Raw genomic sequence first — 25,413 nt, 5'->3', positions numbered from 1 at the left:
AGAACACTTTTTTTATTACATACTCGGATAAGTTAATTTTTGATACAATATCAATTTAGTAATAATTTTTCTTTGATTTCACACAGTAGGATTTATGATTTTAGCACTTTAAGGATTGTAAAAGTATTTATATGGGTATACTTAGACACAGCGCTGTCATATTTTTGCCTATATTTGTGATTGAGACATTCTCAATAAGATAGCAGCAGTATTGGGTAAAGAGCAATTATCACCTAGGCACAGTCATTTGTAATATTTTGTATTACTGTTTTATTTACCTTGAAAGTGTTTTCCTATACCTGCTGTCCTGTGTCCACTTTACAATTCCTGTGTCTTCTCAAAGAGCCCTCCTAGTTCCTGTGTTGGACTACAGAATCATTAGCCTTTATGTTGTAGAAAGATGAGAGTAGGAGTAGCTAAGTTAAGAAATGTCACTAAGCAGGACTAACAACAGTCCTCAAAATGCATGTGTGTTGTCAGTCCAGAACAGGGATTAGGGGCTCACTGCTTTTCTGGTTATAAAACATGGGAAATGTGCTCGTATTTCAGATATGTACTGCATATTCATTTATTTTTTTTGCCTTGACATAGACATCAAGCTAGTCTACTTCATCACTGCTTATGGCAGTTATGCTTTGTAGCATGATTGCTGCTACTTTGTTACATGTTCTACATTAGTAAACCTCCCATTAACATGTAGGCCCCTTTCACACGGGTGTTCCGTATGTCTGTATATCACCCCATCCGTTTGCGGGTGATATACGGACATAATGTATGTCAATGGGATTGCGGATGTCAGCGGATGACCATCCGCTGACATCCGATTTGCGTCCTTTCAGTTCTGTTCCGTTTTTTGGAATGGAACAGAACCCTATTTTTCTTCCGTTTAAAAAACGGAAAGGATGCAAAATCGGATGTCAGCGGTGTCATCCGCTGACATCCGCAATCCCCATAGACATACATTATGTCCGTATATCATCCGCAAACGGATGGGATGATATGTGGACATACGGAGCGGATGACACAAGTGTCATCCGTGTCCGTGAAAAAAAAAAAAAAAAAGTGCCGGAGCGGATCTCAATACGGTCCGCTCCGTGTGAAAGAAGCCAAAAGCAGTAAAGTGGACATAGAAAATTAGTTTTGTTCACATTGTAAAACATGCTTCTTTGTGCAGTATATACTAATGAAATAGTAACAAAATACTGACAATATCAAGTACACAATTTAGGTACACTTTCATAAAAGTGCTTGTTTTCCAATGAAAACATGCTGGCTGATCAATAAGAACAGGTCTTCTGTTGGGACAAGATCCTTTAGGCCTTTGCTTAGCAAAAGGTTGTACCAGTTAAACATTCATTACACATATAAGCTATTTGATATACACTAGTGTGCAAAAGTTTTAGGCAGGTGAGAAAAAAAAGGTTGTAAATTAGGAATTCTTTCAGAAATAGAAGTGTTAATAGTTAATTCATTTTGGCAATCAATTGCCAAAATGAAAATTAAATGAACAGAAGAGAAATCCAAATCAAATCAATGGTGGGCCCACCCTTCGCCTTCAAAACAGCATAAATTCCTCTAGGTACACTTGCACACAGTTTCTGAAGGAACTCCGTAGACAGTTTGTTCCAAACATCTTGGAGAACTAAGCACAGATCTTCTGTGGATGTAGGCTGCCTAAAATCCTTCTGTCTCTTCATGTAATCCCAGACAGACTTGTTGAGATCAGGGCTCTGTGCGGGCCAAACCATCACTTCTAGGACTCCTTGTTCTTCTTTACACTGAAGATAATTCTTAATGACATTGGTTGTATTTTGGGGTCGTTGTCCTGTTGCAGAATACATTTGAGGCCAATCACACACCTCCCTGATGCTATGGCATGATGAAAAAGTATCTGTCTGTATATCTTCAACTCCATTTGCAGAAATGCAGCCCCAAACTTTGCAAGGAACTTCAACTGTGCTTCACTGTTGCCTGCAGACACTCATTATGGTACCAGTCCTTCAGTAAACAAACTACTCCTGCTACAGACAAATATTTCAAATTTTATCTAATCAGTCCAGAGCACCTGCTGCCATGTGTCTGCATCCCAGGTCCTATGTTTTCATTCATAGTTTAGTCACTTAGCCTGAGAAATTTAACCTTGGCCTCCTCCAACCTTTTCAATGAAATATACAATATCATAACCACACTACCCTAGCTTTGCTTCCTCCGCTTCTATCTGTCCAATATGTACACTGCTCAAAAAAATTAAAGGAACACTTTTTAATCAGAGTATAGCATCAAGTCAAATAAACTCCTGGGATGTGAATCTGGTCATTTAAGTAGCAGAGGGGATTGTTTATCAGTTTAGCTGCTTTGGTGTTAATTAAATTACCAATAGGTGCACTAGATGGGCAACAATGAGTCAATCCCAATAACAGGAATGGTTTTGCAGGTGGAGACCACTGACTTTTTTTCCCTACTCATCTTTTCTGACTGTTTTTGACTAGTTTTGCATTTGGCTAGGGTCAGTGTCACTACTGGTAGCATGAGGCGATACCTGGACCCCATAGAGGTTGCACAGGCAATCCAACTCCCCCAGGATAGCACATCAATATGCACCATTTCCAGAAGGTTTGCTATGTCTCCCAGCGCAGTTACTCTAGGAGAGCTGGACAGGGCCGTAGAAGGTCCATAACCCATCAGCAGAGTCTGTATCTGCTACTTTGTGCAAGGAGGAACAGGACGAGCACTGCCAGAGCCCTACAAAATTACGTTTAGCATGCCACTGGTGTGAATGTCTCTGACCAAACAATCAGACACAGACTTCATGAGGGTGACCTAGGGGCCTGAAGTCCTCTAGTGGGCCCTGTCCTCACTGCCCAGCACCATTGAGATTAATTGGCATTTGCCAATGAAAACCAGAATTGGCAGGTCCGCCACTGGTGCCCTGTGCTTTTCACAGATGAGAGCAGGTTCACCCTGAGCTCATGTGAAGAGATGTGAAAGGGTCTGGAGAAGCCATGGAGAATGTAATGCTGCCTGTAACACTGTTCAGCATGACTGGTTTGGAGGTGAGTCAGTGATGATCTGGGGAGGCATATCCATGGAGGGACATACAGACCTCTACAGGCTAGACAATGGCACACTGACTGGCATTAGGTATCGGGATGAAATCCTTGGACCCATTGTAAGACCCTACGCTGGTGCAGTGGGTCCTGGGTTCCTCCCTGTGCATGTGGTGAGAGTATGCAGCCAGTTCCTGGAGGATGAAGGCATTGATACCATTCAATGGCCCCACGCTCGCCTGACCTAAATCCAATAGAACACCTCTAGGATATTATGTTTTGGTCCATTCGGCGCTGCCAGGTTGCACCTCAGTCTATTCAGGAGCTCAGTAATGCCTTGGTCCAGATCTGGGAGGAAATACCCCAGGACATCATTCGTCATTAGGGATGATCGAACGGTTCGGGTCGACATTCGGTTCGGCCCGAACCTTGGGTGTTCGAGGTTCGGCCGAATTTAAAACTTTTTGCCCAAAAAGTTCTGAATTTGGCAACCAGAACCGCCCAAAATGCAATGCTTCAGGAAATGGGCTTTAAAAGCCCGTGATTGGACCAGAACCATTAGCAAAAGCCAATTGAGGGGGCAGGAGAATGCTAGGAATGTGATTGGAGTGACTAGGGGGTCCCTAGACCAATCATTAGTGAATACGCCCCGCAGTATATAAGATCGCCCCCGCCATATTCCTAGCATTGTTATACTGGACATGGAAGAGAGTGGAAGCAGTTCTGTTAATTTTACTTTAAAAGTGCCATTTAGCTATTTATTAGTGTGAGGAAAGGGATATCTAGTGTAGTTAGAGTGCTCCTTTACACTTAAGTTAGCTTCAAAAATTTAGTTTCTGTAGGGAAAGTGTTAAGTGTAAGGGGACCGTAGTGTAGTGTAGGGTTAACTGGCAGTGACTGCTATGGCAGGGTGACAAAACCCTTCCATTGCAGGGTGACCGCTATAGAGAAATGATCATTTCTCTGAATTGCTTCGGCACAGGAATATGGCTTCTCACCAGCCAAGCATTTTTTATGCTGCAGGGGCTGCCACTGCCAGTGCTTTTTGAGGACATGTTTGATGTCAGACACGACATCTGAACATGTGTATAGGGGGTATATATACACATATATGTCTGTATATATACCCCTAGACATTTATAGGTGTGATAGTAGCAGAAATAAATGCTTGCGCTAATGAAATCATTTACAGTAATATATTTCTGCTACTATCACACCTATATATGGCTAGGTGTCTATATACATATAATTATGTGTGTATATATACCACTATACACAAGTTCAGATGTTTTGCCTGCCTCAAAAGAACCCAAAAAAATGCCAAAAAAACGCTAGCGTCAAAAAAAAATGCCCAGGTGTGTTTTTGCTGGCATTTTTTGGGGGGTTTTGGAGGCAGGCAAAACATCTGAACTTGTGCACAGTACCACTATACACAAGTTCAGATGTTTTTCCTGACTGCAAAGAACCTAAAAAAATGCCTGCTTTGAAACCGGCAAGGTGTGAAAACCGAGGAGAGAAGCTAACCCCCTAAGCTGAAAGTTTTCTAATACATACAATCCTTTTTTTTTCTGGTTCTGGACATGCTACAGAGCTGAAACTTCACAGGTACACCTTTTAGACCCCCCAGACACAAAATCACACAAAAAAATTCTTAAAAATTGTCATTTTTGATAAAAAAGCCAATTATTGAAAAAATTAAAAAAAAAAGAAAAAAAAAAAAAAAAGAGAGAGATTTCAGATCTGGGGGGTCTAAAAAGTGTACATGTGAAGTTTCAGCTCTGTAGCATGTCCAGAACCAGAAAAAAAAGATTGTTTGTATTAGAACACTTTCAGCTCAGGGGGTTGGCTTCGTTGCTGTAACACCTTGCCGGTTTAATAGAAGGCATTTTTTTGGGTTCTTTGCAGTCAGGAAAAACATCTGAACTTGTGTATAGTGGTACTGTACACAAGTTCTGATGTTTTGCCTGCCTCCAAAAACCCCCAAAAAATGCCAGCAAAAACACACCTGGGCATTTTTTTTTTTGACGCTAGCGTTTTTTTGGCATTTTTTGGGGTTCTTTTGAGGTAGGCAAAACATCTGAACTTGTGTATAGTGGTATATATACACACATAATTATATGTATATAGACACCTAGCCATATATAGGTGTGATAGTAGCAGAAGTATATTACTGTAAATGATTTCATTAGCGCAAACATATATTTCTGCTACTATCACACCTATATATGTCTAGGTGTGTATATAAATATATGTATGTGTGTATATACACCACTATACACAAGTTCAGATGTTTTGCCTGCCTCAAAAGAACCCCAAAAAATGCCAAAAAAATGCTAGCGTCAAAAAAAAAATGCCCAGGTGTGTTTTTGCTGGCATTTTTTGGGGTTTTTTGGAGGCAGGCAAAACATCAGAACTTGTGCACAGTACCACTATACACAAGTTCAGATGTTTTTCCTGACTGCAAAGAACCCAAAAAAATGCCTTCTATTAAACCGGCAAGGTGTTACAGCAGCGAAGCCAACCCCCTGAGCTGAAAGTTTTCTAATACAAACAATCTTTTTTTTATGGTTTTGGACATGCTACAGAGCTGAAACTTCACATGTACACTTTTTAGACCCCCCAGATACTAAATCCAAAGTAAAAATCAAAAAATCTCTTTTTTTTTTTAATTTTTTCAATAATTGGCTTTTTTTATCAAAAATCACAATTTTTAAGAACTTTTTTTGTGTGATTTTGTGTCTGGGGGGTCTAAAAGGTGTACCTGTGAAGTTTCAGCTCTGTAGCATGTCCAGAACCAGAAAAAAAAAGGATTGTATGTATTAGAAAACTTTCAGCTCAGGGGGTTAGCTTCTCTCCTCGGTTTTCACACCTTGCCGGTTTCAAAGCAGGCATTTTTTTGGGTTCTTTGCAGTCAGGAAAAACATCTGAACTTGTGTATAGTGGTACTGTGCACAAGTTCAGATGTTTTGCCTGCCTCCAAAACCCCCCAAAAAATGCCAGCAAAAACACACCTGGGCATTTTTTTTTTGACGCTAGCGTTTTTTTTGGCATTTTTTGGGTTCTTTTGAGGCAGGCAAAACATCTGAACTTGTGTATAGTGGTATATATACACACATAATTATATGTATATAGACACCTAGCCATATATAGGTGTGATAGTAGCAGAAATATATTACTGTAAATGATTTCATTAGCGCAAACATATATTTCTGCTACTATCACACCTATATATGTCTAGGTGTGTATATAAATATATGTATGTGTGTATATACACCACTATACACAAGTTCAGATGTTTTGCCTGCCTCAAAAGAACCCCAAAAAATGCCAAAAAAAAAACGCTAGCGTCAAAAAAAAAAAATGCCCAGGTGTGTTTTTGCTGGCATTTTTTGGGGTTTTTTGGAGGCAGGCAAAACATCAGAACTTGTGCACAGTACCACTATACACAAGTTCAGATGTTTTTCCTGACTGCAAAGAACCCAAAAAAATGCCTTCTATTAAACCGGCAAGGTGTTACAGCAGCGAAGCCAACCCCCTGAGCTGAAAGTTTTCTAATACAAACGATCTTTTTTTTATGGTTTTGGACATGCTACAGAGCTGAAACTTCACATGTACACTTTTTAGACCCCCCAGATACTAAATCCAAAGTAAAAATCAAAAAATCTATTTTTTTTTTTTAATTTTTTCAATAATTGGCTTTTTTTTATCAAAAATGACAATTTTTAAGAACTTTTTTGTGTTATTTTGTGTCTGGGGGGGTCTAAAATGTGTACCTGTGAAGTTTCAGCTCTGTAGCATGTCCAGAACCAGAAAAAAAAAGGATTGTATGTATTAGAAAACTTTCAGCTCAGGGGGTTAGCTTCTCTCCTCGGTTTTCACACCTTGCCGGTTTCAAAGCAGGCATTTTTTTAGGTTCTTTGCAGTCAGGAAAAACATCTGAACTTGTGTATAGTGGTACTGTGCACAAGTTCAGATGTTTTGCCTGCCTCCAAAACCCCCCAAAAAATGCCAGCAAAAACACACCTGGGCATTTTTTTTTGACGCTAGCGTTTTTTTTGGCATTTTTTGGGGTTCTTTTGAGGCAGGCAAAACATCTGAACTTGTGTATAGTGGTATATATACACACATAATTATATGTATATAGACACCTAGCCATATATAGGTGTGATAGTAGCAGAAATATATTACTGTAAATGATTTCATTAGCGCAAGCATATATTTCTGCTACTATCACACCTATATATGTCTAGGTGTGTGTATAAATATATGTATGTGTGTATATACATCACTATACACAAGTTCAGATGTTTTGCCTGCCCAAAAGAACCCCAAAAAATGCCAAAAAAAACGCTAGCGTCCAAAAAAAAAATGCCCAGGTGTGTTTTTGCTGGCATTTTTTGGGGGTTTTTGGAGGCAGGAAAAACATCAGAACTTGTGCACAGTACCACTATACACAACTTCAGATGTTTTTCCTGACTGCAAAGAACCCAAAAAAATGCCTGCTATTAAACCGGCAAGGTGTTACAGCAGCGAAGCCAACCTCCTGTGCTGAAAGTTTTCTAATACAAACAATCTTTTTTTTTATGGTTCTGGACATGCTACAGAGCTGAAACTTCACATGTACACCTTTTAGACCCCCCAGATACTAAATCCAAAGTAAAAATCAAAAAATCTCTTTTTTTTTTTTTTAATTTTTCAATAATTGGCTTTTTTTTATCAAAAATGACAATTTTTAAGAACTTTTTTTATGTGATTTTGTGTCTGGGGGGTCTAAAAGGCGTACCTGTGAAGTTTCAGCTCTGTAGCATGTTCAGAACCAGAAAAAAAGATCATATAGGTGTTAAAGGAGGGTCCCACATCCCTGTTCTACTGAAAAATTATCTTTTTTTTTTCATGGTTCTGGACATGCTACAGAGCTGAAACTTCACATGTACACTTTTTAGACCCCCAGATACTAAATCCAAAGTCAAAATAAAAAAAATCTCTCTTTCTTTTTTTTTTTTTCAATAATTGGCTTTTTTATCACAAATGGCAATTTTTAAGAACTTTTTTTGTGTGATTAATAGTTAATGGGGCATGACCCAGAACCCTAGGCACTTTTTAGGGGCATTTATTGGGTTTTAGGGCTTAAAAATTGTGTTTTTTGATTACCGAAGTTCGGGTCCCATTGATTTCAATGGGGTTCTGAAATCCGAACCGAACTTTTGGGAAATTCGGGTGTTCTGGTCGAACCGAACTTTTCAAAAGTTCGATCATCCCTATTCATCATCTCATTAGGAGCATGCCCCGACGTTGTCAGGCATGCATACAAGCACGTGGGGGCCATACAAACTACTGAGTATCATTTTGAGTTGCTGCAACAAAATTTTATCAAAATAGAATAGCCTGCTGCATAATTTTTTCACTTTGATTTGCGGGGTGTCTTTGAATTCAGTCCTCTGTAGTTGATAATTTTCATTTCCATCAAACGATGTGGCATCCTTTCATTCCTAACACGGTACCCAGTCCATATCAGTATAGATATCCAGCATGAGATTTTTCCCCATTGAGATCTGATGTGTTTTTTTTCCTTTCATTTTTTTGAGCAGTGTATATTCACTATATTGTCAAAAGTATTGGGACACCTGCCTTTACACGCACATGAACTTTAATGGCATCCCAGTCTTAGTCCGCAGGGTTCAATATTGAGTTGGCCCACCCTTTGCAGCTATAACAGCTTCAACTCATCTGGGAAGGCTGTCCACAAGGTTTAGGAGTGTGTCTATGGGAATGTTTGACTATTCTTCCAGAAGCGCATTTGTGAGGTCAGGCACTGATGTTGGATGAAAAGGCCTGGCTTGCAGTTTCCACTCTAATTCATCCCAAAGGTGTTTTATCTAGTTGAGGTCAGGACTCTGTCCAGGCCAGTCAAAGTGTGCAGCCATGTTGGAACAGGAAGGGACCATCCCCAAACTGTTCCCACAAAGTTGGGAGCATTAAAATTGTCCTGGTATGCTGACACCTTAGAAGTTCCCTTCACTGGAACTAAGGGGCCAAGCCCAACCCCTGCAAAACAACCCCACACCATAATCCCCCCTCCACCAAATGATTTGGTCCAGTGAACAAAACAAGGTCCATAAAGACATGGATAAGAAAGTTTGGGGTGAAGGAACTTGACTGGCCACCTGCATCCACCTGCTGCCTGTCGGTGTGTGCAGTGCTCCGTCCGTATCCCTCCCCTACGCGTGACGACACAGGGACCTCGTGTCTTCCTCAGGGGTATATGATTGGACGAGAAAATGGCGCCCGCTATTGAGTTTAATAAATAGAAACACAGCCTATAGTCCAATCATATCCCCCTGAGGAAGACATGAGGTCCCTGTGTCGTCACGCGTAGGGGAGGGGCACAGACGGAGCATTGCACACACCGAAAAGCAGCAGGTGGGGGCAGGTGGCTAGAGGCTGGCCAGTGATTCTACGACACCACTACGATACAGTTTCTGATACTGGATTGCTATCGATAGATTGGTGCACTCACAGCACCAACAGTATGTGAGTAAATGTATTGCTTTTATCTAAAAAAAATAAAAAAAAAAGGGTTTCAGCACTATTGAGTTTCTTTTCATCTATGTATGATATCATCGCTTTTTGCTACAAAGAGTGATCCCTTTGGGAGGATCCCCACTTGGGGGGGGGGGATTGGGAGATGGTTCCTAGCCTAGGAAGGCACTACGTGTTTTCTGACCAAGCTTAGTCGCAAGGTCGCATAAATTGAGGTGAGGACCCAGCCATAAGGGGGTGCACGGTTCTAGGTGTACTTTCACTGGGACACTTTTTGAAGCACATTGTCACTTTTTATTCCTTTTTGATATTGGCACGTGTACAGCCCTACTGGCACTTTTTGGAGAAAGGATTGTTTGTGACAGCACTTTATATTTATATTCATATGGACTTTTTTCACAACTATATTATATGGACTTTTTTCACTGCACAATATAGTTATTTAAGCATTTTTATATGTAATATAGATGTATGATCCTACATTTGTCATTTAGTACATATTCATACGTTGGCGGTTTACGTATATTTCAAGCACTTTATTGCACAGTTAAAATATAGCCTATATTTATATTTATATTTATATTTATTGCGCAGCATTATTTGGGATTATTTGCTTACACTCATGAGCTAGTGGAGTGCCTGCAGCATTCATTTTTACACATCTTGGTTGCTCGCAGGACTATATATATACAGTATATTTTATAGGATATATCGCTCACCAGCTTCTTGTATCTTTTGAATTACAAGGGGTTGTTTTACCCTTTGCTGGATCCTTTATTTATTCTACACCAATGAATACAGCAGTAAAGATGAGAGTTCCTTGCAGGCTTCATAATGACTGTTATAGAAGGAAGAGCAGGAAAAGGCATCGGGGAGATGCCAAAGTTCTTGACAGATATAGCAAAATGGGATATTTAGCCAGCCATGTCCACCTAATCATCCTAACACTGAAAACTCTCATTCTCCTTGAAGTTCTTTTCCACTTTCCATTAAAAGCAAACCACTTACCACCTGTTATTCCTCTCATAACAGGTTTTTCCTTTTCTCTATAGAATACCCAATCTATTATCAGAACAATTAAGTAATAAATGTCTTGGCATGTCTAGGCCAAGGGACTGATCGTAAACTGCTCACAGTTGTTGGCTGAGAGATTTGCCAATTTATGGTTCACTAAAATTACAGGTGGCACCTATTACTTACTGTATGTAAACAATGGCAAGTACAAAATCATTCATAGGTAAGGCTGCACAATACTGTGTAGCACCCTCCTAGGTAGGTGCTAGATTGAAAGTATAGTTTTGAGTCCTGTCTGCTTATCAGAAGGACTGCAGGTAAATCTATATTGTTCTCTGCCTACCAGAGAGCAGGATCTGTTAGTGAGGTCTGCTCATTGTGCTTAGGTGCAACTCATTCTGTCTGCAGAGTGTTTCACACTGGTCCAATAGGGTGGCATATTGGACAGTGGGAGGAAACCTGATAAATAAGTGCACAGGCATTTGATACAGCCCTGGTGATTTGGCAAAGAAAAAGTGCCTCGGTGCATGCTGGGATACTGTAAAAAAGCCAGGAGCACATGTGCTCGCTGTCTTTCGGCTGGATAGCGAAGTCCCAGAGGGAGGAGGTGGCTGCCTCCTTCTCTGTAGAGGTGCCATGCAGCCTCAGATAGTCAACCTGAGGGCCTGGAGAGTGCTAGTGAGGAACTGAACCCAGAGGTCTGGTAAAGCTGACTGAAAGAGGAGACACTGGAGGATCTGATTCTGCAGTACACTGAGTACAGATCTGTGTCAAGGGGCCTGACCTGAGGGGGCCACTCCTGCAGCTACTGTAGAAGAGTCAGTGGACGGGTGCCAGTAAAGAGGATGCTAGTGAGTGTAATGAAAATAATGTAGATTCACCAAGTCTATTGCTGGAGAGAAAAGAAAAGGAGACTTAACCCTTTCCATACATGTGGCAGTAAGGATTAAGAAGTGCAGCTGCTTCCTCAAGCAACCTGGCGAGGCCAAGTGAGAGTTGTCCTTATCCATTGCGAATAGTTACAGTTGGAGTATCCCACTATTCCCTTCTCCCATCCAAGTTCCAAAATAAACACTAAAAACCAATACCCCTGGACTGTGTATTGTGTAACGAGCCATTGGGAGTAATGAGGGATTCATGAACTGTTCCCTAAGTGACTGTGTGCTGGTAAACAGAGGAGGCCCAACAAGTCATCATACAGCAAGCCCTACGGGGACAGTGCTACAACTGTATAACTTTAAACAATCTTTTCAGATTTTTGGATAAGGGCAGTTGTCAATAGGTCTGAGTAAAAAGAAGTAAACTTAGATTTCAAAAGAAATGTGTGCCCCTTGATGCAGACAGTTTGAGTCCAACCCTAACCACAGGTGATCTCCCCATTTGCAGTTACATGTAAACAGCTGTTGACAATGTCAGCCTGTCATTAATTTGTACAGGCTTCCTGTCCACAGCTGATTGGAAACACTTGGCCATGCCCACCTCAGAGATACTGATCTGGGCAACCTAAGCCAACAATCTGCTGTGTACATGACACCATGCAAGGAAGCATTTGATTTTTCTGTGCTTTTACCTGCAATGTGGTGCCTGTGTCTCTTTAACAATATACTTTGTATACTTGCCAAGAGGTTTATGACAAAATAAACAAATCAAAGTACAAAATGAGACTGAAGAATCTGTGACTGCTAAAGGGCAAGACAGCTATTAGAAGTCATCACGGGATGTTTAGACCTTCCAAAGGTCACTGTTAGGTTTAGGAAAAGACAATAAATAGTCAAGGTATTACATAAGAATCCAGGGAAATATTCCTGGACAAAGGTACGTCAGGGCAGTCATATGACAAAGCAGGTTAAAACCACAGAATATATTATTTGGTGGAACCCTTCTAATAATATCTCTAACAGCAACATCTCCAACGTGTTCAACTTAACATTGCATTGCTCCAACCACCCCAAAAAATCTTGGTGGAGGATGGAGTAAAGGGACTTTAAATGTGCCACAACACGGACATATAAAAAGTACAGTTTAATTATATCATCAACATTTCATTAAAATCATCAGCATTACAATCACCATATCTAGTACATGACTGAGAGGTTTTGTTTTTAGTCCCAAAATAATGTGGTGGATACACGTGATGAACCTTTTATATGTCTGTGTTGTGGCACATTTAAAGTCCCTTTACTTCATCTTCCAAGGTATTTTTGGTTGGAACAATGCGATGTTAAAACCACAGGATATATCCATGGATAAAGAAAGACAAGCATCTTAATGAAATGTAAACATCACAAGAATTCTTATAGAAGTAGTTATATTTATAACAGTTATTTTGGAAGCTTTCCAAAGTATGCATCTAGCACGCCCCAATCTGGGGGTATACCTCTTATAACCCTATAATTTTGTTACCACCAAAATATAAAATGAAAAATGCTCATACACCACAAGCCAGAACTCAAATTATATAAAATAAAACTGATCAGAATACCTTTTAGAATACCACGGGTGCCTCTAAGCCATGCATATAAATCTGCTATCTGCATCAGAAAGGACTGGTGCCATGCATCAACTCCCTATTAAAATGTACTTATTAGAGCACCCTGAGTTCAGGAGTTTTTGCAACACACTTGAAGATAACCAAGGCTATGTGGGTGCTTGCACTAACCTGCATTAACCACTTTGCCACCGGAGAATTTTGCTGTCTTACGTCTGGGCCACTTTTTGCGATTCGGCACTGTGCGACTTTAACTGACAATTGCGCGGTCGTGCAACGCCGTACCCAAACGAAATTTACGTCCTTTTTTTCCCACAAACAGAGCTTTCTTTTGGTGGTATTTGATCACCTGTGCAATTTTTACTTTTTGCGCTATAAACAAAAAAATAGCGTTTATTTTGAAAAAATAACAATATTTTTAACATTTTTTTATATGAAATTCCCCCCCAAAAAAATGTAAAAATCAATTTTTTTTTTAATTTTTGGCCAATTTGTTTTCTGCTACCTATGTTTGGTAAAAAAAAAAATCACAATAAGCGTATTTTGATTGGTTTGCGCAAAAGTTATTGCGTTTACTAACTAAGGGAAAGATTTCTGTAATTTTTGGTGTTTTTTTTTTTTTAACGAGTAATGGTGGCGATCTGCGATTTTTTTGCTGCGACTGCGACAATGCGGCGGACAGATCGGACCCTTGACTGACATTTTTGACACTTTTGGGGGTACCAGTGACATTACTACAGTAATCAGTGCTATAAATATGCACTGTTACTGTAATAATGACACTGGCAGGGAAGGGGTTAATTTTATTGGAGAGGGAGGGGTTAATGTATGCCTGGTGCTTACTAACGTGTGTGGGGGGAGGTGACTGAGTGAGTCAGGAACAGATCGCATGTTCAGCTATGCTGAACACTGCAATCTGTCACTCCCTGTCACTTAGGAGATCCGCCCGCTCTGTTTACACAGGCGGGCGGATCTCCAAACTGGATTCCCAGACGATCGGGGAAGAGCAGCGGCGATCGCCGCCGCTCCTCCCCTGGCATGACTCCCGCTGTGACTGAATAGAGTGGGAGCGCGCCTCCGGCGGCGCGCGAGCACCGCCTACAGGGGGAGGAGTCCAGCGACGTAGGTCTACGCCGCTGGACGATAACGAGCCACATTGCTGCAGTAGCAGCAATGTGAGCAGACGTCAAGTGGTTAAATGGGTACAGATGCTGTTTTTCACCAGTGTTAAATTGCTGTATGTGGACTATTTTCATTCAAGGGTGCAGGAATCCTATGCCACTGGGGTACTAAATAATAATACAATTTGCATCTGAATGTGACTTGGATTGTTTTCTTCATTTTACAGTTATCCAAGAGTCCCCCACGGATGGAGTGAGATGGTCAATCCTAAGCATGAATGGCATTTCATATAAAGATGCAGGAGAATATCGTTGCAAGGCTAAAAATTTGGCAGGCATATCTGAAGCATCAATAACTGTCATAGTAGTTGGTGTTGTCACTACAACATTAACACCGCAACGTTTTGGAAGGAGACCAGAAGCAGACCAGGTAAATAATATGCAAGCAGAGGAAAAGGAAGAAACAGTTACAATAAGCACAATCTGGTCTTCAGAGACATTAACATCCACATCACCTGTAGCAGACACAACAGTGGAACCCACCATAGCACCAACTACTGTTACATCAACCACAGTAAGAGTTCTAGAAAAGAAACCACAGAAAACCAAAGTGCAAAGCCAAGCTGCAAACAAAAAGCCTCAGCTTCCAAATTCTGCCAACAAGGAAGGAGAAGTGCTTAAAAACATTTCAGATGGAGCAGAAACACATCAACAACCAAACACTGTTGTTCGCAATCTAAAGGTGACTAGTGAGACAGAGGATAGAGTCACATTAACATGGAAAACACTCAACACCACCAACAGCTCAAGTCTTACTGTGCTTTATTCAAAATATGGTGAAGATGCAATGCTGAGATTGAGTACAGACCCTAGTAAAAATAAAGTAACAATTGATGGTTTACAGCCTGGAACAAAATACATGGCCTGTGTATGCCCAAAAGCAGCACCGCCAAAGAAAGAACAATGTATTGTGTTTTCTACAGACTCCTTGCTGAAGAACGAGGAAGAGAGCAGTTTCCAGGTGACCATCTTAATAGTGGGTGGCAGTATAGCTTGTGTCATTGTCCTGCCCGTCATCTTCTTTTTGCTTTACAAGGTTATGAAACTGCACCGTAAACCCCAATGTCCTACTGCAGAGGATCTTTTAAAAGAAACGTATGTCAAGTTTGAGACTTTGTCACTCAGGCCACGATCCATAAACGCGGGAGGTGAACTATGGACACGTAGAGACACAACTGAATCAGAAAGGCTTCTTTTATGCTCTAGGTCAAGTATGGACTCACAAGGAACTTTTAGAAGTGAGGGATCAAGGCCTGAATACTACTGCTAACATTTATGCTACATTTTACATCATTCTGTCTTGTTCTACAATTGTTAATTGCTATATTTTTCTGGATTTTAATAAACTACATTTTAAATTTGGAGTGTTTTTTTGTAAAGTAAATTTTATATAGTTACATTCAGATTTAAAATAAGATGCAGGTAAACAAAAGACACAAGCCCATCTAGTTCAACCAATAAAAAAAATAGAAAACCTTCATATACATAATCCTATACCCACAGGTTATCCAGGGAAAAACAAAAGAAACCCAGTAAAGCATGATCCAATTTGTTCCAGCAGGGAAAAAAATCCTTCCTGATCCCCCATGAGGCAATAAGATATTTCCTGAATCAACTATACCTGCAGGGGCATAACTACAGGGGTTGCAGGGGTTGCAATTGCAACCGGGCCCCATGCTCCAGGGGGCCTGTGCAGCACCCCTGTACACCTGGATAGGAGGGGCGGCAGGGGCAGAATGTCGAGAAATCACTGTCTTCCTTTTTCCTCCTGTAGCTGCAGGAGGAAAATGGAGGAGATTGGTTCCTCTGTATGCTGCCCCGCCAATACTCCTATCCAGTTCACTTGTGTTCTCCTGTCTCTGGGCCCCTGTGTGCTCCCCTGGCCCCTCCCCCCTACGGTGCTGCCCCCCCCCCACACTGTGCTCTCTCCCCTCTCCTGTCGGCTGCTGCAGGGGATGTGTCACAATAGAGAACCAGGAAGGGGTCGGTAAATATGTAATTTACCAGCTCCTTCCTTTTCTGAATGGACAGAGTCATAGTCAGTGACATTTAAAAAAAATAAAATAAAATGATAAAAATAGTACAATTAAAATACCAAAAAATAAAAACTACTGACACCAGTGGGTGAACTTCCAGAATCGCAAAGGTCACACTTGCGACAGGCCCTGGCATTCCACCACTGTGGGGAGTCCCCAAGCTGGCAGGAAGGGGGCCCACTGCAGAACTTGTGAAAGGGTCCCACTGCTGGAGCGTAATAAAGGGCCCCGCAACAAGAGTAAAGGGCCCCAGGATCAGTGGGAAGAGCCCCAGGCTTGAAGGGAAGGGCCCCCGGCCAGGGTTCCGGGTGGGCCCTTCATGGTTTCTTGCACCAGGGCTCTGAAGGTTCTAGTTACGCCTCTGTATACCTGGTTTTATGACCTATAAATGTTAGTATCTAGTTATATTTAATGCATTTAGGAATGTATCCAACTCTTTTTTAAAAAAAAAAAAAAATCTATGAGCTAAGTTCTTGAGTGTATTCCAGATTTTCACAGCTCTTACTGTGAAGAAGCTTTTCTGTATGTGGAGGGTAAATCTCTTTTCCTCCAGATGTAAAGCATGCCCCCTTGTACTCTGTAATGACAAATGCAAAGGCTTTTTTAATATTCTACATTTGTATATTTACTCCAAAATATATCTCCCTTCACTATAGTTAAGAAAATGACAGTAGCTATTTTAGTTGTTGGAGGAGGAAGTCACAACATTGAATATTTGCCTGCAGCTGTTCCATAACATAAAAGTCAAGCAATGGCATCTTTAATGGATATTTTCTCTTGTGTGTATTGTATTTAAACAGAATCACTAAAATCTAATGGAAGCTTTAACATGTTAAAATAATTTCAACTGTATTTTTAAAATGTTTTAAATCTGCAGCTTTCATTAAAATAGAACATGATCATGAAGGTCCTTTTTCAGGCACTTCCTGTTACAGGGTGACAACACACTGTCCCTGTCTTTCAATTGTTCCCTTACATTTGTCACTCTGCTCATGCTCACCCAATGGAGACAACAAGTAGCTCTGCTGATGCACTGTGCGCAGGCATGCTCTACTGTTGTCACCATCGAAAAACCCGCCGTGAGAAATCCTATGCAGCCATTGCTTGAGCATACGTATGTAGAAATTAAGTGGCTCAAATAGGCTGTATGGGATCATTAGCACTGCCATGCAATAAATGGAGCAAAAAAGGTAAAAAAAAAAAAGTATATCTAATTAAAAAACAAATATGCCAATTGTTTATGATCTACAGTGCTTTAACCACTTGCCAACCGTATACTGTATATATACGTCAGCAGAGTGACTCTCCCAGGCAAAACCACAGATCGGTATGTCATTTGCCTGGGAGGAGCTAGGGGGCAAGCGCGCGCCGCCGGCGACACGCTCCTGCCCCCCGATCGTCAGCGGGGAAGCCGGCGCATGTGCCTGACACCCTCAATCTCTCCACGCTGAGAGAGGATGGGGCGGCTGATGTAAACACAGCCGTCTGTCCTTCTCCCTGGGATGATCACAGAAACCATGTGATCCTGCTATATAGGATCGCATGTCTCTGTAATCATTTCACAAGCCCAACCCCCCCCCCCCACAGTTAGAATCACTCCCCTAGGCTTACATTTAACCGCTTGATCACCAGCAGTGTTAACCCCTTCCCTGCCAGTGTCATTATTACAGTAACAGTGCATATTTTTAGCACTGATTACTGTAGTAATGTCACTGGTACCCCCAAAAGTGTCAAAAAATGTCAGTTAGGGGTCCACCAGAATGTCGCAGTCCTACAAAAAAATCGCAGATCGCCGCCATTACTAGTAAAAAAACAAACAAACAAACAATAAAAATGACATAAATCTTTCCCTTAGATACTAGACGCAATAACTTTTGCGCAAACCAATCAAAATACGCTTATTGCAATTTTTTTTACCAAACATATGTAGCAGAAAACAAATTGGCCTAAAATGTTAAAAACTGTTGATTTTTTTTTTGGGGGGGGGGGGGGGGAATGTTATATAGCAGAAGGTGAAAAATATTGTTTTTTTTTTTCAAAATTGTGACTCTTTTTTTGTTTATAGCGCAAAAAATAAAAATCGCACAGGTGATCAAATACCACCAAAAGAAAGCTCTATTTGTGAGAAAAAAAGAACATCAATTTTATTAGGGTACAGAGTCGCACAACGGCGCAATTGTCCATTAAAATAACGCAGTGCCGAATCGCAAAAAAGGGCCTGGTAAGGAAGGGGGAAAATCTTCCGGTCCAGAACTGGTTAACAAACTAATGCCTCGTTTCCACTGAGCGGATCGGTTCGGGTCAGTTCGGTACGGTACGCTATTTTGGGTGTTTCCATTATGAAAGTGGCCCATACAACCGAACCAAACCGCACCATTCCAGGTCCTCCTTCAGATGTAGGGCCATAGGAAATGGTACGGTACGGTTAGGGCGGAGCTACTGGCGTCACACGATAGATTCCACTGATTGGCGGACAGGAAAACTTCAATGCTCACGTCAAATGAAAGAGCAAAACAAACACCTCATTTGGTGTGAACCCCGCATGGTCCCTGGTGGCCCGACTTGCAGTGGAAACGCTCACCTGAATAGACCGGACCATTCTAACCCTCCCAAACTGTACCGACCCGAACCGTTCCGCTCAGTGGAAACGAGGCATAAATGTCATTAGGCTAGGTTTTACATGTCCTTCAAAATGAAGTGCCCCTACAACCCCACCTTTTTGAAATCTTAGGAACCTACTTACATCTTTTTGGGCTGTTAATGCACATTGAGGTTAAAGGCAACAGTAACATAACAGTGAGTTGGTTCTAATACAGAATCCTGTATTACAACACTTTTTCTTGCAAATAAATATATTGGCTCTTTGCTTTGGAATCTAATCGTTTTTATATTATTGCATCAGGGGGAACCTGAATTTGACCGGGATTAACCCTTCCTTTTCCCCTTTTCAAAGCATGTTGTCAGTAAGTAGTCCAATACGTATCAACACATATATATTTTCTTTATCTTTTATATACTTTTTTTCATCTCTGAAACATAACATCCTCACTGTATCATATACTCCAACAGCAGCAGCCCAATCAATTCCTAGTGTGAATGATCTAAAGCAAAGCAACCAGGATCAGGCATACAATCACACAAGTATGTACCAAAACCATGCATTAAATAGGGAATTTTTCCCACTAAAATACATAGGTTGACATCGCATTCAATATATTCACAGATTGGTGAACATAATCTTCCTTGAGAAAGGCGCTATACCTGTAAGCCGAAACGCGTAGGAATTGGATATTCCTCTCTACGGACTCCAGGCTGATATTTCCTGATATTTCCAGCGTGGACCAACAGAGGGACATATTCACATGTCACTATTTCACTGTGTCACCTTTCTTTACTTACCTCACAATCACCAATGGGTCTATAACCCAGACACCAAATAGAGTGTCACTATGTTATGCTTTATGTTTTTATTTACTTAATAAATTTTATAAGAAATTTTACAAGAACAACTGATTTACTTGGCCCATAAAATCCCACTTTCTTGGTCTGAGGCACCAAACCCCCTTCAAAGCTATCCAATTGTATGCCACCACTCTAGCAGCCATCTTGGGACAGGCAGAGCCTATTTTAGGCTGTGGCTCCTAGGCTTGGCAAGAATATTGTGTGTGGGAAGTGTAGAGACAGATCGCCTCTCTGACATGGACAGTAATTAGCGGCAGGGAGAGGTTCCTGATGAGTAGAGAAAGAATAGGTATATGCTACCCTACCTGGAGATCTCCCCATTTGGATCCAGACTGTCCAGGCTGTATTCCACCACCCTTCAAGACAGAAGCAGTCAGCACATTTGAGACCTGTTCTGCTACACTTTGCTGTAAAGTGCAGTGAGTGTTCCTGGTGGAGTGCCTGTCGAGAAATACTGGATTCTGCAATAATACAGATTCTATTCTCTGCAACCGGAGTCTGTGTAATTACAACACACTGCACCTCCCCAAACTTGGCAGCAGTTGGCAGGGTATGTCCCTTTTTACAGTGGGTGTGGAAGGAGCAGCAGGCACCATCATGACTACGATCCGCTCTGGCCTGGTGCCCAAGTTAAATGGCTCCAACATTCCCCTGGCTGAGTGGGAGGAGAGACTTGAAAATGCTGCCGTATCAGGTTCCCCCCTGGCTGATCCCGTAGCAGGCCATTAGCTCCTAGGAGTATGATGCCCGCCAAGTGGTGATGCTGCTCCCAGAAGACAGTCGGTCCACCCTAGAACAGATCGTTACACGCCTAGAGGGCCTGTTCGGAGAGAACAAGATGATCACACAGTTGAGGCACAAAAAAGTATGACCCAGCACACATGAAAGAGAAGGCCCTAGCACCCTTACCGCTGTCAGCCATAAATACAGCTATAAGGGAGCTTGCTCTGGATGTGTCTCCCCCGAAACAATAACATTCCTCACTCAACTTAGATTAGTTTCCTTCCTCCAAGGGTGAAAACCCATTACGAAGGGACTTAGAAGATGACCGCAAATTCTGAAAATTCAAAAGCTCACGCAAGCCGCTGTTAAACTAGTGGCTCCTGGGAAATAGGGACAACCCCGGGAAAGTCAAGAAAGGTCCCAGATAACCGGAGTCAATGGTCACGCCAAATCCAGTGGTCGCTGCCCTTGTTAAAGGGCAAGAGTCAAGCAAGGAGCAGTGCACTGAGCATGTGTATATATAGGGAAGCAAACAGGGAGGTAACCTAGGAAGTAATAGACAGGAAAAGGATATAACCTACAGTGGAGCAGACGACGCCCATAGGTGAACAAAGTAGCCAAACACCACATGTGAAAAGAAGCAAGATTGAAGCATCCAGCAAGGATGTAGGAGTATACAAACAGAACTTCAGGCTAACTTGTGACAGTTGACCCTTCCCTCCAACTCAGAGGGACCTAATCCTGTCTAGTGATGCCTCCATGCAACCTGCTAAGGTCCTGTGTGCTAAGTGGCAACTGTTCTGCTAAACCAGCAGGAGATTGGGAGACAACTGATTCTGTGGATGTCCCACCTGTACAGGAAGTCCCAGTTGAATGGTACCTGCCTCCATTCTTGCATGAGCCTCCAGCCTCTTCTGATCTGGAAGCAAGAAGCCCCAGTACAGCAACTACAGATAATCTAGCCAAGGGTTTCGCAACATTTTTTCAGTCAGGGCACCCTTTAAAATTCTGCCCAATCTCAAGGAACCCCATTCTAAAGTGTAAAAAATAAACTAATAGTTTTACATAACAAAGCAACATCCACACACATAGGACAACCGACGTTACAAATTATTTATTCTTCCAAATACACTTTTGCACACTGGTACTGACTAGTAGTCCAATATTACTCTTTTCCCTCAGTTTCTCTTCTCACTCAGCCAATGTGACCCAAGTGCTGATGGAGAGGGGTAGGGGATTAGCAAACAAGGATGCTGTGCAGGTGCCTGATGTCATCCTTATCAACCAATGACGTCATTGGTTGTTAGGATACCGGCAACTGAAAGGTTGTAATGGCGTACAGTGAAAACCTGTGGCTTTGTGTAACTAAAATGAAGGCTTGTAAAACAATAAATTATTATCTGCGCTGTGATGTATAATTTAGTAAAAATCAAATAAAATAAATAGAAAAATGTAAACCTGAAGCTGCTGCTCACTAGGTGAAATACCAGAAAAAAACTACAAACATATATAGACAGTGCTAACAGGTAAAATATATATATATATATATATATATATATATATATATATACTGTATATAAGTGCTATAAAGAATTGGTAAGTGCTATAAAAAATTATTATAATATAGTATAATATAGCAAAAAGTGCATTCATAATCACTGGATATATATTAATAAAGTGCAATAATTAAGTGTCCATAGTATGACCATGTAAAGTGCAAAATAATTTGTTAAGGTGCAGTCCAAAAGAAGGTTTCTTCCAAAGAAACTAAAGTGCCAGAAAGGTGCTCAAATCCATAAAAGTGCCCAAGTGCTCTTCAGGAAAAAGACCACCAATGGGGATGCACTCACCAGATTTGGAATATAAATGAGCCTTAAGCATATATGGTGTTCCTTAGTCGGATAACAGGATAAATGCAGCCACCCAAGCATATGAGATATCCCTTGAACGGATGGATGACATGCACCTCTTAGAATGGCTCCTTAATGATTCATCTCCTCTCTCTCTCCAATATGTATTTCAAATGCAAGGAAAGAAGCCATACATAGTGAAGCCCGTAGGATTTATTAAGATCAAAACAGTAAAGAATAATACTCACAAGGTGTCATTAAAAATCAGCATTGAACAGTATTGAACAGCATTGCACAGCTAATCCCTTTATTTCCGTGTCGCTGCCGGCGTGCCTTCCACGGTGGTTAACAGGAAATGACGCTGCAAAGCTCCGCTGCCCGGAAGTGCGTCGGCGCGTTTTGCCCGCATTAATGGTCTTTGATAACGCCCATTAAGGCGGGCGAAACGCGTCGACGCACTTCCGGGCAGCGGAGCTTTGCAGCGTCATTTCTTGTTAACCACCGTTCTCTGATAGAGTACAGGTGTGTGTGGGGGGTGGGGTGCTCAACCGTAGAAGTCTGGTCAGACCGAATACATAATAAACAAGCAAAAAATTGGGGGAGCAAACCCTGAACATGTATATCTAAAGCCGGTGCAGCTATGGACCAAGCGACATGTATATTAAAAAAGAATAGCGCACACATGCAAAAGAAATAACTATTAAATATGGAGACAATCCATAAATAAAAATGGGTATTTAGTCCCACCATATGGCCATATCGTGCTCAAGCCCACCACTGCGTCAAAGTACCCCATTATCAGTGGGTCCTAAGTGGGTTTTAATATCCCCCTTATATCAGAGTTCCATTACTCTTCTTCTGCGAGTTACACTTCACATGTTATATGACAAGGAGGAGGGGGGAGTGATCTGTATTCCTAACTGCTGCCCAGTTTGATAATGCAGCTTCCCATTTATAAACATCCTCGGACGGAAGAGTGATATCTCGGTCATCGTTGCAGCTGCAGAAAAACATGTCGCAGAAAAACATGTCGCAGGATTTTACTTTACCCGCCTTAACCGGGCTCTCCTGTGCAATCAGAAAGCCCAGTAGGGATGTGACTGGCAGCATCCAGCTCTAGGCACACAGTGAGAAGAACGGATGTTGTTCCTCCCACTGTGTGATGTCAGAAACAGGAAGCGACAAGGATTTCGTCACTTGCTGTTTCGGTTCTTTGTTTACCTGGCGGTTACCAGCTGGGGAAACAGCCAATCAGACCAATCTGTGTCTGAATGGCTGCATTGGAGGTCAGAGGAGAGATTTGGGGTCTAATAAACCCCAGATCTCTTCATAAAGAGGACCTGTCACGGCCCACACTATTACAAGGGATGTTGTTTATTTTTAGGTACCGTAATTTGGCACCGTTCCAAGGGGGGATGCATTTTTAAAACTTGACATGTTTGGTATCTAATTACTCGGCGTAACATCATCTTTTATATACTACCAAACAATTGGGTGTTATGTTGTGTTTTTGTGCATGAAAATCCATTAAAGTGTATTTTTTCCCAAACATTTGCATTTGAAAAAGCACTGCGTATATATCGTGTTACATAAAAATATGCAGTGCCCACCATTGTAATTTCTAGGGCCTCTGATGAAAAAAATATATCATGTTTGGGGGTTCTAAGTTGTTTTCTAGCAAAAAAAATAATAATTTTACATGTAGGAGAGGAATGGCAGAATAGACCCGGACTGGAAGTGTTTAGGAGATTCAGTACAGTAAATTAGTGTTGTCACCCTAGCTCAGGAGGTGTTACTGGCAGGATCACTTGGTAAAAATAAAAGGAAAAAGTCTATAAAAATTAAAACTAATGCAGCCATCACAAGTAAAGAGCTGCAATATATTACATTTTTGTTCTGGGTATAGATACACTTTAAGCCTTCTCAAAACGGGTTCTCATTAACAGCTTGCCGGCTGCCGCACGACTATTTACGTCGGCAGTCAGCCCCTCACAGGCAAAGCGACGTAGGGCTACGTCGCTAGCCTTTAAGGGTCTTGGGAGCGAGTGCGCGCTGCCGGATGCACGCTCCCGCTCGGTCACGGACCCCCCCACGCGTGTGCCCGTCGGACCCGATGTCCGCCGGGCACTCGCCATCGTCCGTGACAGCGGGAGAAAGGCAGGCGGCTGATGTAAACAAAGCCCCCTGCCAGTCTCCCCTGTGTAAGAATGGTGATCAAATGGTTCTACTATGTAGGACCGTAGATCTCCGCTGTTACATGAAAAGCCACATCCAATCACAGTAAGAAGCACGTCCCTAGGGACACACTTAACCCCTCCCTCTCAAAAAAAAGTTAACCCCTTCACTGCCAGCGTCATTTTTACAGTAACAGTGCATATGTATAGCACTGATTACTGTAGTAATGTCACTGGTAACCCCAAAAGTATAAAAAATGTCAGTCAAGGGTCCGATCTGTCCGCCCCAATGTCGCAGTCCCGCAAAAAAAATCGCAGATCGCCGCCATTACGCGTTAAAAAAAAAACAGCAAAAATGAAAAAAATCTTTCCCTTTGTTAGTAAACGCAATAACATTTGCGCAAAACAATCAAAATACGCTTTTTGCGATTTTTTTTACCAAACATATGGTAAAAAAAAAAAAATTGGCCTAAAATGTTAAAAAATTTTGATTTTTACATTTTTTTGGGGAATTTCATATAAAAAAATTTGAAAAATATTGATATTTTTGCAAAATTTACGCTGTTTTTTTGTTTATAGCGCATGATCAAAAAATCGCACAGGTGATCAAATACCACCAAAAGAAAGCTCTGTTTGTGGGGAAAAAAGGACGCCAAATTCGTTTAGGTACAGCGTCGCACGATCGCGCAATTGTCCGTTAAAGTCATGCAGTGCTGAATCGCAAAATAGGCCCTGGTCAGGAAGGGGGTAAAATCTTTCGGGGCTTAAGTGGTTAAAATTGACAGAAGCAGTTAATCTATAGCATAAGTGGTCAGGAAGTCATCTGAGCATTTGAAAATACTACACCCTACAATATCAGCTTAATTTTAAATATTTCTTGCTTAGCTTGTCCATAAAC

The 25,413-nt window shown here is 41.5% G+C and overlaps 1 protein-coding gene across 1 annotated transcript in view; it reads left to right on the top strand.

The window, feature by feature from the left end:
* The window catches only part of LRIT3 (leucine rich repeat, Ig-like and transmembrane domains 3), a gene marked incomplete at its 3' end in the record, with an annotated part of 51,464 nt that extends 35,924 nt beyond the window's left edge, over positions 1–15,540 (top strand). Inside the window, exon 4 of the mRNA XM_082243932.1 lies at positions 14,438–15,540. Within this exon, the coding sequence (XP_082100058.1) occupies positions 14,438–15,540 (1,103 nt within the window). The remainder of the gene's footprint in view (positions 1–14,437) is intronic.
* Positions 15,541–25,413: the final 9,873 nt, after the last annotated feature.

This window comes from Pelophylax lessonae, assembly GCF_965119305.1.
Source record: "Pelophylax lessonae genome assembly, chromosome: 1".
Classification (NCBI taxonomy): Eukaryota; Metazoa; Chordata; class Amphibia; order Anura; family Ranidae; genus Pelophylax; species Pelophylax lessonae.
Note: the sequence above shows the minus strand (reverse complement) of the source record. Positions and strands in the feature narration are given on the sequence as shown.